Below are 17,378 nucleotides of genomic sequence, written 5' to 3' on the forward strand. Positions count from 1 at the left end.
GTTCTCCCCATGCCTGCGTGGGTTTCCTCCGGAAACTTCGGTTTCCTCCCACCTCCCAAAAACATGCATGGATAGTGTGTTCCAAATTGCCCGTAGGTGCGAGTGCAGATGGCAGTTCGTCTCGGTGTGCCCTGCGATTGGCTGGAAACCAGTTCAGGGTGTCACCCACCTACTGCCCAATGACTGCTGGGATAGGCTCCAACACGCCTGAGACCTCCGTGGGGACAAGTGGTTCAGAAGATGGATGAATAGATGGATATTTAAAGCCTTTTTTCGGAGTGGTTTTGCATCGTAAGCGTTGTAAAGCCGTCGGAAGATTCTTAACGCGCGCTGAAAAAATGCAACACAAGAAAGGCTGTGGACCGATGAAGACGGCATTATTGTTTGCCTATCAAAGAAAAGGAAGACCATGACCATGGAAGCGATATAAAAAGGGAGAAACATCGACAAACATGACTGTAGGGGTCTCTAAGTCATCGATTTCCAACTATGATGGGTGTCTGTGGACTGTAACTCCCACGATGAAGAGGGTCTCACTATAATGCTGAACTTTGAGTTTTAAAGACAGCCCACCATACAAATGAGGCTGTTTGTTGTCAGCTGCGGACAGCGCGCATCCCTGCCGGCGTCCAACAGAAAGAGACACTGTTAACGCCTCTGTGGGCAAAAAGAGTGAAAGGGCCAAACAGTGGCCGATTGGCGCCCGGCTTCAGTCAACACTGGACACTCGGTCGGACGCACACACACGGCGCCACTGTTTGCTGACCTGAAAGGCGAGCATTGTCGCATGGTCACAAACACACACCGGCGACACTTCAACCTTCACAACACAGTATGCAAAATATGCAGATGCCGAGCCCACGCTGGCACGTGGATTCGAGGCCGGCCGGGGTTATATAAACAAGTCGCCAGGCAGATAACAGGCAGATGGATACGATGTGCCGCGACGTCAGGAATATCGCCGCGTTTGGATATTAACGGGCCAAAAGTGCGACCAAGCAAGACGCCATTCGCCGCATGGACCGGCGGATAGGAAGCAAGATTGGCTCGACTATTTGAAGGGATCCATTTGAAGTTTTGCTTTTCTTGCGACTCAGCATTTTACAAGTGAGATCGACCATTTTGCAGGTTGTGGCCAGTTTGAGTTTGTGGTATTTGTGGCCGTCATCCATCTGAGGTTTATTCCACCTGCTGTTTTACAAGACAAACTCGGAACAGTCTCCTCCAGAGATTTCTGCTCTTCCGCCCCAAATCGGATTTGCTTTAACCTTACGCTCTCCGCAAATGAGCCGCAGCGAGACGCAGTGTCTCAAGAGACGTTAGCGCCTCAAAGCAACGGCGAGATCTTTCCAGACCTCGATTGGAAAAACAGGGCTCGCGGCCCAGATTCTTCCAACCTCCGCCAGAATGTTGCACACTGCTATCTCAGCACAGGCTGGATTGCCGTTTCGAGTCAAGAGTTGCGTTTGATGGCATAACAAAAAGCAAAACACACAACAAAATTCAGTTGGCGCAGCTGTGTCGCTTTGACATTGTTTGGACCCGTACTAAGTAAGTATCGAAGAGTCTCGCTCACCTCCTGGTGAGCTACCTTTTGTGAGCACGGCAGTGCTGCTGAGCGTAAATGTTTTTTTTTTTTGTGCGTCGACTTGTTAGTCTACAGCAGAGCGGGCAGGCTCACAGAGGAGCCATTGATTCCAAAGTGCGCATCAAATCACAATGAGGCCCGCTCAGAGTTCTGTCTTCTGCCGCCTGGCCCCCCTCTTGCTGGCCCTGGTCCTGGTCCTGCTCCTTCTGGGCTTAGCTCGTAAGTTTCCCACCCACACACATGCGTCCCTATTCGAATAGACAAGCGCTATCGATTCTGCAGGGGGTCATTATGCGGCAAACGGGCCAGGGGAAGCGGCCACATAATACCGGCACGTACGTCTTCGATCCGTATTAAGGCCTCGCTCGTACTGGAGCGGCCAATGTGTAATTACCGCCGGTGCCGGCCGAGCTTTTATTTGCTTGGCTATGAATGTTGTTCTGCAGCCGGTATTGATATAGTTCATCAATTTTATTTCTTTTTTTCCAGACAAGTAGTCGCTATCATTCCAATTAGATTTTGGTGGGGTGGGAAAACTTTTGTACTCAAGTTGTAAGCTTAATTTTTTTTCTTTCTTTTTTAAACCAACAGACACCAACAACATTCAGAGCACGCAAATGCGACACGGGCCCGGTCAAAACCGCGCTTTTAGGCGGTTTGTGCTAATCACCCGTCAACTGGGCTGAGCGTTTCATTTTGTTGCCGCAGATTAAATTTTACACCCTATTAGCTATTATACCCCTTGGTCACAGATGTTCACTTATTGATTTGGTAGGTAACCAAGTGTCAAAGCCTTCAGCTGGGGCATCACTAAAGACAGCAATTCAAAACCCAAATTTCCCGCAAGAGAACATTATTATTTATGTCCTACAGATATTCTATCATTGTTAGTTTCGCTCAATGCTAACAAACCATAGCACTGGCGAAGGGATAGCATTGGTGCTATAACCCCAAAAGCAACAGAGAATGGAGCACAAACAGCAAAAAACATAACAAGAAATTCTTCATTGAGGCCTACCTGTTTTAATTTTTTTGTGACCTTTATGTTTGCTAGTGTGCTGTGAGCAAATGCAATCAACAGAAGGACATTGTCTCGCATTGTATAGATGCAGCCATGGCAGGCGTCGGCTGCTACGTGCGTGCCGGAGCTCGCTCGTTGGCAAAAATGCCAGCTTTGTGTTTGCCCTTCAAATGTGAACAGAACTCGATTTGTGCAATGGCATTCGGGGAATGCGACCAAACAATGTTAGTGCTGTAATACCATTGATGTCAAGTGGGTCCAAAGTCCACACATCCATTCGTTGACCACTGATTATCCGGTCCGGACTTTCGAGGTGAGTTGGAATCGGTCCCAAACGGAAGGCTCTGCGCTGGACTGAATGTCAGTCACACGTGTGGGCGAGTTCCAGTAAAGGAAGTTGGAAAGAACTGACCCAATGCAGATTCGAATTTGAGGAGAGCCGGTGCAATTTAGGAGAGCGACTAAAAGAAAATGCTTTTAGTCACGCGTGAGCAGAAACAATTTGATGCTGGTTCAGCTGATTTGCTTTGCTGTCTTGCTGGAGTCTGAGAGTTTAGAGAAGTTGTGCTTGTCGCAGATTAAGATGGGGGGGCGAGAGGAGAGCCGCGCTACGAGGCCAATGCGGAGCATGAAGATGAAAGCGGGATGGACTGGGAAAAAAGAAGGCAGAAATACACTCGTTTTGTTCCGTCCTCTTGTCCCACTCGCTCCTCTGCGCTCCTTCCTTCCACTCTCCCGGCTCGCTGTGCGAGCGCGGCGATTATGCCACAGACTTGAGCTGCAGAACAAATCACGTTTAGCTCAAGCGTGAGCACAAGGCAAGCAGGCAGGCAGGCAGGCAGGCAGGCAATGATGCCCACTTGGTCCCCCACTTACATAAAAAATGAACCAGCTAGGGGGAGGAAGGTGCAAAATAAAATGGATAGGAAGGCGAGGGCTGCAACGTCTCTGCTTTCGCAATATAAATTGTTGTTGATTCTTTGCGCTTGTCAATGTTGGACCCAGGTTTACCTAATTCCACTTCCGAGCTAGCTGTCCCAATACCTTTGACCACAACGTGTTTTTAGAGGCCATTAATGGAGGTAATTCTGTGTTAAAAGTGCGGTTCTCGTCGGTGGGTTGGATGGCGCTGAGGTGAGCCGAGAGTACGACAAAAGAATGAAAAATGTGTTATGGGTGATGTTTTATTTATAGAAGGAGCCCCCCCCCACACACACACACACACACACACACACACACACACACTTTCCGACACCTTTCTTTGCTCTGCATTTGATTGGCAGAGTCTCCCCAAAGGAAGGAAAATGAGATGTGCGATGGCATAATAATTTTCTATGGGAGATGCGGCTGTGCCGTGCTGCCTGCATGAAAAAGAAGATGTAAACTGTCATTAACCTGGAGCAAGCCTTCATTTTTGCGCTCCTGCCACTAAAGTGTTGGCTTGGCTCGCTTCGCTGACTCAAGCGATGACAGGAAAATTGGCCCTTTGGATGGAAGCCCCCCCTCCCTACCTGCGTCTGACCAGGCTCTGCTATTGTTTGAAATTAAAAGCGGTAATAACACAAAGGGGCGCACATTGTCGTCCCCTCTGCATCGATTCTCTTGTAAATCCTCGGCCCGCCCGCTGAGGCGACACGAGCTCCTGGCTGGCCTCCAGTGGAAAGATAATGAGAGATAATGAATAGAAAGGTAGCCAGTGGTGGGGGAACGGGGGGCAACCTCCTCCCTTCCTGAAGGGTTCATTTGGGACGCTCTGACGCAGCACATCTCTTATGTTGACGCACTCTCAAGGAGGGAACCAGGCGAGGCGGTCACTCAGCTGGCTAACTGAGGAGACGGCTTCTAAAATTTACTGACACTGAGCGGGCCAGCTGGCCACCTCCCAAATCCCCCTCAGGTCGCTTCTACATCTCAGCTTCATCCCTCCATCATCCTGCAGCATCATCATTGTGTAAGCCACTTCTACAAGTCCGCTATTGCCGGAAAAAAACACACGTCCTTGTTTTTGTGCTCAGGCTTTTATTAAATTGGGCTTAATATCGCTTTGGCGCCATCTGGTGGCAGCTTAGAGCAACTAGCTATGTCGAAATGATTTAAAGCTTTTCATTTGGAGAGGCCATCGCCCTGTCAGGTGGAAAAGTAGTGCTTTGACACCTTTTTTCATTTGGTTTTCTTCCTACACAGTGTCCGATGTTTTAACTGATGGTTGTATCGTGATTCGACTCGTATCGTTACTAGCGCGTCGTATGAGTTAGCCCAGTATTTTGTCCGAGTCAGAGAGCTGACATTTTGCCAGGTTCCTGGAACGCCCTAGTTATTTCTTCCCTCCTGTGCTTTGGAAAATCACATGCATTTGATTTTGCGCCGCCATTAGATTTGACTGCACAGCCTGAAGGAATGAGCTTGTTAACATGCAGAGGCTCCAATAAGGAAATAAAAATAACATTATACAAGCCGCTGTACTAGATGCCGCTGTATGCAATATCCTGCAGCATCGGCTCCAGAGATAGCCGTGCACAAATACTACCGATATAAATAACACATCTCGAGCAGACTTTGATAGATATACAGTGGAGCCTCGGTTTTCGAACATCCCGGTTCTCGAACAACTCGGTATTCGAACAAAAATTTCGAGATTTTTTTTTGCTTCGGATGTTGGACGAAATTCGGTTATCGAACCTCGGGAGATGAGCCGAAAGGACCCTCGTGCCAATTGACTCCGTTCGTTATTACATTCTCATTACTCTGAGGATTGCATCAACTCTAATCATGCCTCCAAAGGAAGCAAGTGGGAGCAGTAAAGCCATCCTAAAACACAAGACGCTCCTAAAGCAATATCACAGTGAGCGCCCGGCGCGCTGCGGTTGCGCGATCGGACCAAATTAAGCTCCCTGCGCACTGAGGTCCACTTAAATTTTGAAAAGCAAATCAAGACTTGAAAAATGTTTTCTAAATTTTAGCGACCGCTCTGTCACAATAATGCGACCAGCGCGCGCGGTACAGTTGCGCGGTCGGCGGCGCGCTACGATTGTGCGTTTGGTCGTGCGCTGCACTTGTTCAATCTATTGAGTTCTATTGAGTGACGTGCCCTGGTTATGACCTGCAGGAAAGAACTTTTTCTTTGTATTGCCGCTGTCAAGAAATACTTTTTTGGGCGGCATTTCAGACACGGTGAAATACCGCCCCCACTAGGCCGGAGGGCGAACTATATTGACGTCCTCCTTTTGGGTTGTGCAGTATTTTGTGAGAGGGGCGCATTTCATGGTAGGTCAGATTAATAGCCGGTGTCGTATGGGCCGCTTCCCTCCATCTTTCCTTCTTCTCTTTGCTGGCGCTCCATCTATCGCTGCGCCTGATCACAAACTCATGATGTTTGATTTGGAAGCGCCGCTTGTAAAACTAAAGTGCTGTACCAGCTGCTTTTAGCCACGCCGGCGCGAGGCATGTCACATATATTACCCGCCGCCAGCCTCCGATGCCACCAGCTGCGTTATTGTATCCCCATCCGTCGCTTTGTATGAGCGTCTGATTGCGTTTCCTGCTCGGAGCCCATAGGTAGCCCCGCCTCCACGCCGCACCTGTGATTGTGTGAAACGTCGCCTCTTGCAGTTGGTGTCTTGTTTTGTTTTCCCTATGGCTTGTTAATTCATGCACTTTGTTTATTCCCTATATCCGGTCACCTTGTCCTCTTGGTCTGATAGGCGAGTTTAAGAAATCTTTGTTTGCGTGAACAATTTAATTTGTGGGGGAGTCGCTGATGATGGAGTTTGATTCCCACATATGACGGTGTGAATATTAGTGTGTGAGTGACGGTGTGAATATGTGTGAATGACGAAAGAAATGATTTGAGGTGTTATGTTTCTCCCCTTGAAATAAACGAAGCCTCTTTGACTGATTCGCAAACCCTCTTAAGTGGCAATTAGAGCCCTTTATTTCCCTCTGTTTAAAAAAAAATATTAAAAAATCCGAGATGGTTATCTTTTATTATCTTGAAACTGAGACACGGCATTTAATTTTGCTCATGAGACTGGAAAAGGAATGGTGGCAGTCTCCTCTCCATCTTGTCATGAAATGTTTCATTTTTTTTCGTCACACAAGCTTTCACCGCGCTTGCAAATCACAAGCGGGTGCGATCATTCTCCGAATAAGAATATTCTTGTTCAAATGCTGAAGAAAATTATTAACGTTTGGAAATGTCAGCCAATTTCAGACCACTCGCAAACTTTCCACTGATGAAAAGCATGTATCCATTTTTTCTTTATCTAGGCGCGCACAAATCATTTTCAAACCGTAATTATCCAGTGCTGCTATTACTCTAGTTAAAAAAAAAAAATGCCGGAACCTTTTCATATGCATCCAGGTGCGATAATATGCCGGCATTCGTAATGCCATCTGTCATGAACGGGCTGCCTAGAAATAGCTGTTGTAACACGGTGACTGGCTATTTCCTTTTGCTTCGAAGTCACGATGCACTTTAACGGACATTAAAACAATATTGAAGTATAACCGCTCCATATCACGTTTTTAACCGCACATGCTTATTCCCGCTCATATTTGGGTCTATATAATAAAGTGCTTGAAAGCCGATAAAGGCGGCGAGCAATTTTATTTGAGGAAGGCTCCGTTAAAAAAGGAGTGGACAGTGTTCTCATTCTTGCTCCTGTCTGTCTTCTCTTCCAGCATGTTGCCAGGCGGTCCAGGCGGAGAATGTCACGGTCCTGGAGGGCGGGACAGCCCAAATTTCCTGCCGCCTACAGAACTACGACGGATCCATTGTGGTCATCCAGAACCCGCGTCGGCAGACGCTCTTCTTCAACGGCACGCGGGGTGCGTATTTGTTGGGCTCCGACACGTCACGCTCCGAGTGGTTGCGTCACATCGAGTCGCACTCGGGGAATCTGCGTTGAGAAAATAAATCGCCCCGCAATTACTTTTTCACTTTTTCATCTGTTGACACAAATAGTGGGTCTGCGCTCGAATGCGTGCGCATCTCGATGCAAATGGCTTCACTTTTTCCCTCATTACAAAGATAAGCAACGAGTTAATTGAGGTGACTGTTTTATTTCTCAGCCAGCCAAACGATGCGAGTGCTTTTCAAAGGACGGCGGCTGCGCCGTTAACCCGCGATGATGAGTTGAGGAAGTGCCGCGGCTCTTTATTAGAACGCGGCCTTGCTGTTATGCTCAAATTGTTATGTGACCGCTGTTGGATTCCGTCAAGAGCCCGGGGCTCGGTAAACAGCGCTTTTCCCCTTTAATCACTTCTTCTCAGCAAGCTAATGTCGCCTCTGAGCCATGCAGACGTGGGCAAAATGATGATGCAAGCTCGAGGCCCGCAGTGCCTCGCGCGTTACCCGCCATTCGCATTAAATGTCATTTGGTATATTGCTTCTATTAAAATCATCTTTCATTCCCAAATTGACCAGATTTGTATCACCATTTGCGTTTGTCATTTTAGCTTGAGGCGAAATTTCGGACAAATCTTTATATTGCGAGTCCTTCCTTGAAATGGTTTTTAATGTTTAATGCGGAGAAGTAATTGAATTGCCAAATGAATGTATATTTGTGAATGTCTCTTGAATTGTTGCATGTTTTGTGTCGTTGCATTGCGGTTGAACCCTAACCTTTCCCTCACGGAGAAAACGTTTTAATTCGACGCTCAATTCTTGACAGCGTATCGCATTTCTGGTTGTTTTCATATTCTTGCTCTCTCTCCCATTTTGTGTCTCATTCAAGTGCTTGTAGCGTGGTTGGGCTAAGTGGATCGACGTCTTTGCCGGTAATGCGGCTGTTAAGTGAATTAACGCTGAAGACTCTCAGCGCGAGAACATGAATGCCAGACGTTAAAACCCTCTGACGGCCCGAATGGACACTTCTCGCTTCCGATAATCTTCCACGATTACACGTGTTGCACCGGCGCCTCTGACTTGTTGATATTAAGCATCCCATTCGTGAAGTTGACAAGGCTCTTTTTGGGGAAACCTCAACTTGAGAGTTTAAGGGGGAACGAGCCGTCGGTGCGCGTGTGGACTCGTAGCCTTCGGAGAGCGAAGCCTCGTCCAAGCAAGGAAGGCCGCGAAAGGAATTAAGAAGCGGGTCGGCGAAGGTGAAGCGAGGGAACGGAAAACGAGGGGCTGATGGGAAATGGCTCGTTGGCAAAGTTTGCCAGCGACGTGAAAGGCATCCCAACGAGTCCGCCCCCGCACGTCCGGCCATCCATCTGCCGCCCCGCCCTGCGGGCCGAGTGTGCTTAACTGTCCAAATAAGAGCGTTAAATTACACCTCCTATTTTACAAGCCAGCTCGCGAGCAGCGGCTGTGACGCTTCTTTTGTTTTCAAATTTTATGAGACAGAAGGGCAAATGGCTGCCGCGGCGTGGCGAAGCTGACCGAACGGACACTACTCAGCATGCAAATGAGGCCCGACCGGAAAAACCGACCCCGACTCGGGCGGGAGTGTGACATTTAGTTGCCATTTAGCTTTTTGCTAACAACTGCTAACAACTTGCGTTACCAGCAAGTCGTCCACTTAGGTTCACCTCTGTGAAACAAAAACAAAAGAAACTTCACTGTCAGGATGCTACTGGCCGTGCGCGCTACATTAATTCTCGTGTTCTGCACTTAATGCTCGGCCTCATCTTAGACGCGAGTGCACCTCTGACGTGTCCTGGGTCCTTGGTCTTCTCCATTTGGACGCTCCCAGAACTTGGAAACAGTGTTTGCTGCCCAAGTGAAGCGCTTGGTTGAAATAGTCCGTCCTCTCTGTCTCCATTTCTGTATTATTTTGCGTCCCCTCGGCTGCCACATTACCTAGCTTGATTCGTTTATTTTCCTCGCCCCGGCTTCTTCTCGTGCGCACAAAAAGCAATATGTTCATGTTGGCAGCGACGTGACGAATGCGGCTGTGAAGAAGGCCCGACGGCGGCGCGGCGGGAGACGCCGTCCCCCGAAGCCGAAATAAAGGCGGGTAGGGGTGGGGAGCTGTCAATATCCAATCATTCCCAAAGTATTTACGTGACTGTCGTCATCGAGCCAGTGCCGCTCGTCTTTTGTTGTTGCCAGACGCTTTTTGTCATCTGGCCAACAAAAAGAAAATTGTTGTAAATTTGCCGCCTCTAATTTTCTTTTGTCGGCGCCTTTTTTCATTGTGCCGCCTACAATTGCGCCATTTAACCTGCTTCCAACTTTCCGAAAAGGTGTTGATTCACCCCAAAAAGTTGACAAATTGATTAAAAAGACATTGAAAGTGAGCCGCTAATTCCATCGACTGATGACTTTCCAAATTCCTTGCTATTGCTATTGATAATTTGCCTTTCGGTGGTCCAGCCCTGAAGGACGACCGCTTCCAGATGGTGTTGTTCACCCCGCGGCTGGTGCGCATCACATTGACCAATGTGAGCGTCTCGGACGAGGGCGGCTACTTCTGCCAGCTCTACACGGACGCTACGCACCACCAGGTGGCCACTCTGGCCGTCCTGGTGCCCCCGGAGACGCCGGCGGTGGAGGTTAAGCAGGAGGCGGTGGAGGGCGGTGAGGTGGAGCTCAGCTGCGTGTCAGCGCGCAGCAAGCCCGCCGCCACCCTGCGCTGGATGCGCAACGGCCGCGAGATTCCAGGTACGCAAACGCTCCGGCGAACCGTGTCTTGTTCTTCCACGTTGTACGTGAAGGCGCTCTCGGCTCTCCGACAGGCGTGGTCTCACAGCAGGACAATGGCAAGACGGTCAGCGTGTCCAGCACCATCCGCATCCCGGTGGAGAGGAAGGACAACGGGGCTGCATTGAGCTGCGAGGCGCTCCACCCGGCGCTGGGAAACCAAAAGAGGATCCGACATTACCGCCTGGATGTCTTTTGTGAGTTTGCAGACAGTTTGCTTCTGAAATCTATAAGATCCACTCAGTCGTTGCCAACAAAGATGTCCACCCTGTTGGCAAGCTTGCATATTTTGCATGTCTGTTGAATTATTTTGAATTGATCATTGACGTTGCCTACCATTATGACAATGTTCTTTTTCAAAGCATTGATTCGCTCATTTGCGTCGCGACAACGACACTGGTGGTCATTTGTGTCAAGCTCGGACGCCTCGTTTGTGGCGGTTACAATGTAGCCAGTTCACAGACGAGGCTGGATCGTCTGAGCCCAAGCGGCTCTAATTAAAAGCCGATTCGTAGAGACGTTGTCGAGCGGGGAGCTCATAACATCAGACAATCAATAATTGGCTTTAAATAATTACTCACTCTCTCATTATATCAAGACAAATTGTACATGTGTGTTCATAAATGCTGAATGCCAGACAAGAAGGCCTCCATTCATATCCATAAGTTGCTTTTAGAGTCCCTTGAGTGCAATTTTTTCATCTGCCGTGCTTGACATTTATTTTGTAGGTCGGATGTTACGAGGCACAGTGGACAAAGCATTTTTATTGTGTCTCATGATTATTTTCAAGGATCAATACATTTAAAAAAATTCAACCCGGAAAACAAATGAACGAAGCGAGCTGATAAAGGTTGCTGGAATGCAACCGACAAAGCTCACAGGCCAGACAAAGGTTCTTTCTCCCCTGCAAAAAACTTTGAATATAACTGCTGTACTGACAAGCGGACAGAGGAGCTGCACAGTATGTTTTGAAGTCTAGAAATCACAGCTGGGAGTTGTCTTTAAGGCCAGTTTCTGTGTGTGTGTTTACCAGTGACTGCAAATATGCATTGAGAGTATATGATAAGCAATATTTATTCGCGCAACAGGGAATAGCACAATGTCTTTGCTTGTTGTTTGTCAGGCTATCGCCGTGGAAACTGACGGCAAAGATGCATTTTATTTACCTTGTTCTCACTTTTGCTTTTTTTGTTCTTTTTTCTCGTAGTCGCGCCGACCGTGAGGATCATCCCTCCCACCGGCATCTTGCGAGAGGGCGACTCGCTGAGCCTGTCCTGCTCGGTGGTCGCCAACCCTCTGTAAGTTCTCCCCAGTGCGATTTGGACCCAGCAAACTCCAGTTTTGCCTTGACTCCTTGTCCAAGGTGCCATTCATGAGCTTTAGGCACTAATGTTCTAATAATTACTCTTGTGGCCCGGACCGCCATGACACTTGAGAGGAGGCCGCTACGCCAGCCAGGGTGCAACGGCCTTTGGGACTGGCCGTGATCGGCGTATTGACTTAAAGCCTTGGCTAAAGCTGCAACCGACACTAGTTGCAAGTGTGTGATAGGCGGGCGGCCTGTCACACACACACACGCACACACACACGTTACAACCCTTAGTGACACCCTGTTCAATCCCTGTCAAGTTTTAAAGACCAATTAGAGGTTGAGGAATTAGAAGGGGACAGTGATGTCATTCCGCTTGACTGGCTTCTTTTTAGTTGTGTGCGTGTCAGGTGCCACAAGTCTCGTTTGGTGACCCGACTGAAGTGTCGTGATTAGACCGAAAAAGTTTTTCTGGCGTGTATGAGTGTGTATGTGTGCGCGTGGTCAAATCGGCAAAGTTTAATTAAACTTTGTGAGGGATTGGAGCTTTGGCTGCAATCTGTGCATGCCAGCGCAAGCCGTGACACACAGCCAGGCGCGGCTTTGTTCGGCAGGGTGTTGCTATAATCCTCACACTTCCCGCCCGCTTGTGCGCCCGCTTGTGCCGAGATCTCATTGCGCGTCCGTGCGTGTAGCTCGAGTACGCTCATTGGATGCAATCAAGTCGACACTTCTCCGCCAACGGTGTAATTTTCTCATTGTCTCGTCACAGCTGATCATTTTATGACGCTTGATTAATTGCAGGCAGTTTGCGGTAGGTGTTGCTCTTTTGGTTAGCAAAGAGGTCAGCATCTAACCTAAGATCATTACAGTTACTACATTTTTTTTTTGTCCTGATAGGAAAATGAGAGACGGGTAGCATACCTGCCTTCCACTCGAGAGGTGTTTGGTTCGAATCTCTGAATGCTAAAATGCTAGCTGCTCAAATGAAGTTGCACAAAGGTTGCCTTTTTCAAAATAAAGCCTGTTTTTACAGGAGTACTTTTAGGGTACATTTTATGAAGAAAGAGCACTCGTGGTATCAATCCGTTATCGGTGACAGTCAACACATAAATGAATATTGCTATCCTTTTTATTTTGAAATACAAACCTTGCAAAAAAATGCTCCTAAAATTGAGACAGTTTGACTTTTTTTGTTTTTTGAAACGGTCTTGTCACCTTCCCCTGCAGGCCAAGGGCCATCCAGTGGTCCAAGATCAACGACACCTTGCCCGAGCGGGCTGAGATCTCCGGGCCCACCTTTCAGATTTCCCGCCTGAGCCAGTCGCACAACGGCACGTACTTGTGTCAGGCGCAGAACAACTACGGGCGAGCCGCCGATCACTACACCCTGCTGGTCTACGGTGAGTCCGCCGTGTCCAAATCTGGCGCCGTGATTGCAAGCCCGTCCATACAATAGGCCGTTTTTTTTCATTGTGTGTGTCATTGTGTTTGCGTGCTATTTGCATTGATCCTTTCTTGCCGCCATTGTGTCGATTCTCCATGCGGGAGAATAGACGTATTAAAATCCCGCCGCTTTCTTTCAGTTTTATTTGCTTTTCTTAATTTGTTTCACAGCAGGAACATCCTACTAAACATATTTGACTCTCCAGTCAGATTATTCCTGTTTGGGCCTTCTTTTGTGACTTGCTTGTTTCTTTTTATATGAAGAAAAGCTAACAGAGCAATCAAAGAACAAGAAAAAGAGGCAGAAATGCGTCTGCATTAGCGAGTCTGTTCCAGTTTACATGATAACAACAAAACATCTGTTGGAGTCACAGAGAAGGGGGGGGGGGGGTCCCGAGGGGGGGCAGATTTTGGTTGCTTGGCTTTCAGAAGTTTTCAAAGAGTCACCGCTGATTGAATTCTTTATGAGGGCTGACCTGAATAGGCGGTGGCAAGGCTCAAAGGCGATGATGATGTTGACGCGTGCAATATTGTCTACTGTTTTCAAGAAAAGGAAAGTCGTGGTGGGCGTCTTGCGACTTTTCATGTGGATTCCCGGGAGGTGGGGGGGGGGGGGGGAAGTGAGCACAGATGAGTAATTTGTTTTGGAATTTACAGCAGGATCGCCCATTTTGTGTCTCGGTAGTGTTACATGATGGCGACTCCTCCAGGTAGAGCATTTGTCCGATTTTTTTATATTTGACGCAGAGATGTGATGAACTCATTCCCTGCCAACGTTTATATATATAAAAAAAATGGTTTCACTGCCTTTTATCGAATGATATGAAAAAGACCCCGTCTTTATCTAAAACTGTTTACTTCCTAAGACTCAGTGTGTAGCCCTGGCTCTCCTTTTTCAGATAGCCCGCCCCCTGCTGGCTGTCCGTGTCACTGCTTACCCCCTGCGGCACCTAACACACATTTGAAGCGATCGAGCCCGGAGAAGGCAAAAAGAGCCTGTGTAACATTTTCAGCCCTGCGCCGCTCCTCATCTACCCATCATGCTCCCCCCCCCCCCCCACACACACGCACACATGCGCACACACACAGGCTCGGCATCAAACGCCACACATAATGGAGGCCTTCCACAAGCGCTGGGGGTGGCAACAGCGACAAGATGAAAGGTGTCGCCTCAACCCGCTTTGACTCCAGCCTCCCCCTCTTGCCCGAGAAGGTTAGACATGTTGAGCTTTGATGGCGCCTCAGCCACACTGGCTTTTGCTCTGCCTTCATTTCATCATTTGTCATCTCCACGTGGGAGCCACGTACACTTCATTAATTTGATTCCGCCGATATAGTCAAATAGATGACATAAGCCGCGGCTCCTTCGGTTTTCCAACCGCCGTGGCGTCTGCTTCGCTCTACTCAGGGAGGTGTCGTGTTCAGCCGGTAGGCACATTCTTCTCGCGTATTGTGCTTCATTCAGCCATTGTACCAATCCAAGCAAGACTCAAAAGTGCTTTTGAATTTCGTGCAGATGGCGAAAAGCGGTAAAAACTCTGTATTGGTAGTTGAAGGTGAAATTCTGCAGCCAATTCAATCTTATTTTCAGTTTCCAGATGAATTAATCCAATTGTGAATGTATTTTTCAGTGATGAGAAAACAGAGCCTTGAGGAACTGTTAAATAGCTTCAAAGGGAAAAAAATATACCCGTTTAAAAAAAACATTTTTTTCCAATTTTTTAACACACATATTTATTGACTTCCGACGCTTGCATTGTGTTTGTATCCATTTGAGGTTTAGTTCTGTATTTTGCTCAAAAGCATCGTACATATTTGACAGAGTGCTGTGGAGATGGGTTGCTCATTAGTTATGGACCTCTCAATGACATACTTCTCCATGCACACCTTGCAGAAGGTCAGACGGACGTTAAAAGTGCTTGCTGGCAGAATGTCGAACTCTCGTTTACCGCCGCTTTTGTGAAGGTTGGACGATCAAACGGGCTCATTGTAATTGAAACGGCTAATAGTTGATATTGGAGAGATTACGTGTGGTTCAAACTATTTTGTTCATAAGAGAGGTTGGAGGTTGTGGAACTTTCTTTTGTGAGGTGGTGACTTATTGGAGGGCCGCGCTCGTTTCAGTGCAAGGCATCCGCAAGCTAGCTAGCAGCTAGCGTCTCTCATGATGGCACTGAATGACTCGGTGGGATGGACTCCAGCCAGTGACGGAGAATTAGGGATGATAAATAGCAAAGCTTTCACGCATGATGATTAGACCGAAATGGAAGCCAGGGAAGGTGGAGAGAGCGTCAAGCCTTCCACTTTCTAAAAGCTCCTTTCAGGTGGGGAGGGGGGCGGGGCCAGCGAGGGGTACGTTCATTTTACAATGTCTGGCTTGAGCGTCTTTGCCGTTTCATGTCCTTGGCAGAGGGCGCCCAAGCGGGAATCAAATGGGTTCGAGATGAGCAGTTTTATCCCACACTTGTAAAGACAGAGACCAGCTGCAGTAAAAAAATAAACTAGAAACGAAAGAAAGAAAGAGCAGAAGCCCGCAGGACTCAAGGGAAGAGGGCGTAAAATACGCGAAAGGTGTTAACAAGGTGCACCGAATGAAAGCTCCTCCGATTGGATGGCGGCGGGAAAGTTACGGCTCTTTGCCCAAATCCCCGCGGTCCTCTTCTGACTGCCCGAGACGGCTGGAGAAGACTCGCTCAGTGTTGGAAAAGTCATAAAAGTGTGAAATAAGATAGCTCAAGCCCACCGAGTCCAATGGCTGTAAATTAAAGGCTGAGATTTACATGCAAGCAGGAGCCGCTACTCATCATTTATGGGAGCATATACAAGAAATCTGACAAAAATGGCCGCCAGCTCACATTCAGCGGGAAGGGCGGGAGGGGATTTTTTTTCTTCCCTTTTCCATGTAATACAGAGAGAGAATGAGGTGGCAATGCAAAGTGAAACAAAAGGATTACAAAACATTCACTTGTAAAACTCTGATGACTCTGTTTGAAGGGAATTTAATCCTAATGTCATAATAATCGTAATTATAATGTAAAGCCTTCATATCTTAAATCATTGTTGAAAGTCTAGAGATGTCAAAATTAATTAATTGAGCAATAATCAAGTAATTGTTCTCAGTGATTTTATTCTTACTAAAAAAAAAAATATGATTTCCCCAAATTAGCATGTAAACAAAGTCTATATTTGCAAAGATGTTGCCTAAAAAATGTGCTTTTCCCCCCACTTTCCTGGGAATAAAAAGGCCCCCGCTAAGCGAGCGTCACGGAAAGCCTTCTTCGCATCTTCCGAAAGAGCATTGCGGTTGTAAGAATGATGCATTCTCACTTGAAACGTCACTTGGAGCCTTCCGTCTCCATTGCCTCCGCCCGTGACTCCTCACCTCATTTTCACCTTCCGTCCACTTCGCCTTCCTCCCGTGACTCCAAGTCCCACGGCCTTTCGAGCGTTTATCACCTCACCGGCAGCCCCCCCCCCCCTTCTCGGTTCACCTGCAGTTCAATCCCTTTAGCGCTGGCGGCGAGCTCTTGTGGAGGAAGGCAGGGGGTGAAGAAAGTACAAGGGGAAGAGGAGGGGGTGATGGAGGTGAATCGTAGGTTAACACGTGTCACTTGAATTGAATCCCCAGAGCAGGGATGGCGGCCACACTTGGAGTGGCCCCCGATTCATTTTGGGAGCAAAAAATGATTAGGATAACTGAGTTGAGTTGAGTTGCAATAAGCGTGTTCGCCACTAGATGGCAGACGAAAATTGTGTATTTCAAGTAAAATGGGAAAACTGTATGTTGAATTTAAAGCCATATAAGATTTCAACCTACGTGGCCACGACATGAGTGATCCCTCAAGTGACTCTAACATTTGCAATTCTCTTGTTTCCACAAGAAGCGTTGACAGTTTGTTTGAATAGCAGAAAGGAGTTTGCAGAAGGTATTTCTGTGCTATGTGGCCCCCCAATAGTGATGACAGAAAATTGTGGCCCCTGCTATCATTTAAAAGTTGCCTGATTCTGCCCTAGAGGAAACCCTCGGGTGCGCTGGAGGAGGAGTGGAGCAGCAGGGGCCGGGGGGGGACTTGAAGATGGGGAGGAAAAGAGAGAGCGAGACGTTTGCTTGCAGGTGCAGTGAGACTGCAGGTGTTCTTTCTCATCTCCCTCCACACTCGTTATTTATTTCAAAGTGAGCGAGAACGACAGAGAAAGTGAAATAGTGGCCGTCTGCGGCCGGCGTTAAACTGCGGGCGAAAGGCGGTGGCCAATTTATGGGCGGCTGCCTGCGGCGCTGTCACCTCATGAAGGAAAGATGGGGGATTAAATCTCACAGACGCAGAAGAAAAGGTGAGCACTGCCAAACGGAAAGAGAAGAGGC

At 47.9% G+C, this 17,378-nt stretch overlaps 1 protein-coding gene across 2 annotated transcripts in view; it reads left to right on the forward strand.

Moving 5' to 3' along the window:
- cadm4 (cell adhesion molecule 4) overlaps nucleotides 1-17,378 on the forward strand; it is a 106,115-nt gene that overhangs the window by 76,898 nt on the left and 11,839 nt on the right. The window contains exons 1-6 of one of the 2 annotated variants that reach the window (XM_085917419.1): nucleotides 1,720-1,807; nucleotides 7,290-7,436; nucleotides 9,934-10,221; nucleotides 10,296-10,457; nucleotides 11,468-11,558; nucleotides 12,800-12,972. In XM_085917419.1, the coding sequence (XP_085773545.1) occupies nucleotides 1,720-1,807; nucleotides 7,290-7,436; nucleotides 9,934-10,221; nucleotides 10,296-10,457; nucleotides 11,468-11,558; nucleotides 12,800-12,972 (949 nt within the window). Of the gene's footprint in view, nucleotides 1-1,719; nucleotides 1,808-7,289; nucleotides 7,437-9,933; nucleotides 10,222-10,295; nucleotides 10,458-11,467; nucleotides 11,559-12,799; nucleotides 12,973-17,378 lie in introns of those variants that run through there. The other variant, XM_085917418.1, reaches the window with a different exon arrangement.

This window comes from Syngnathus leptorhynchus, chromosome 8, assembly GCF_054491065.1.
Source record: "Syngnathus leptorhynchus isolate UIUO chromosome 8, UIUO_Slep, whole genome shotgun sequence".
NCBI classification, from domain to species: Eukaryota; Metazoa; Chordata; class Actinopteri; order Syngnathiformes; family Syngnathidae; genus Syngnathus; species Syngnathus leptorhynchus.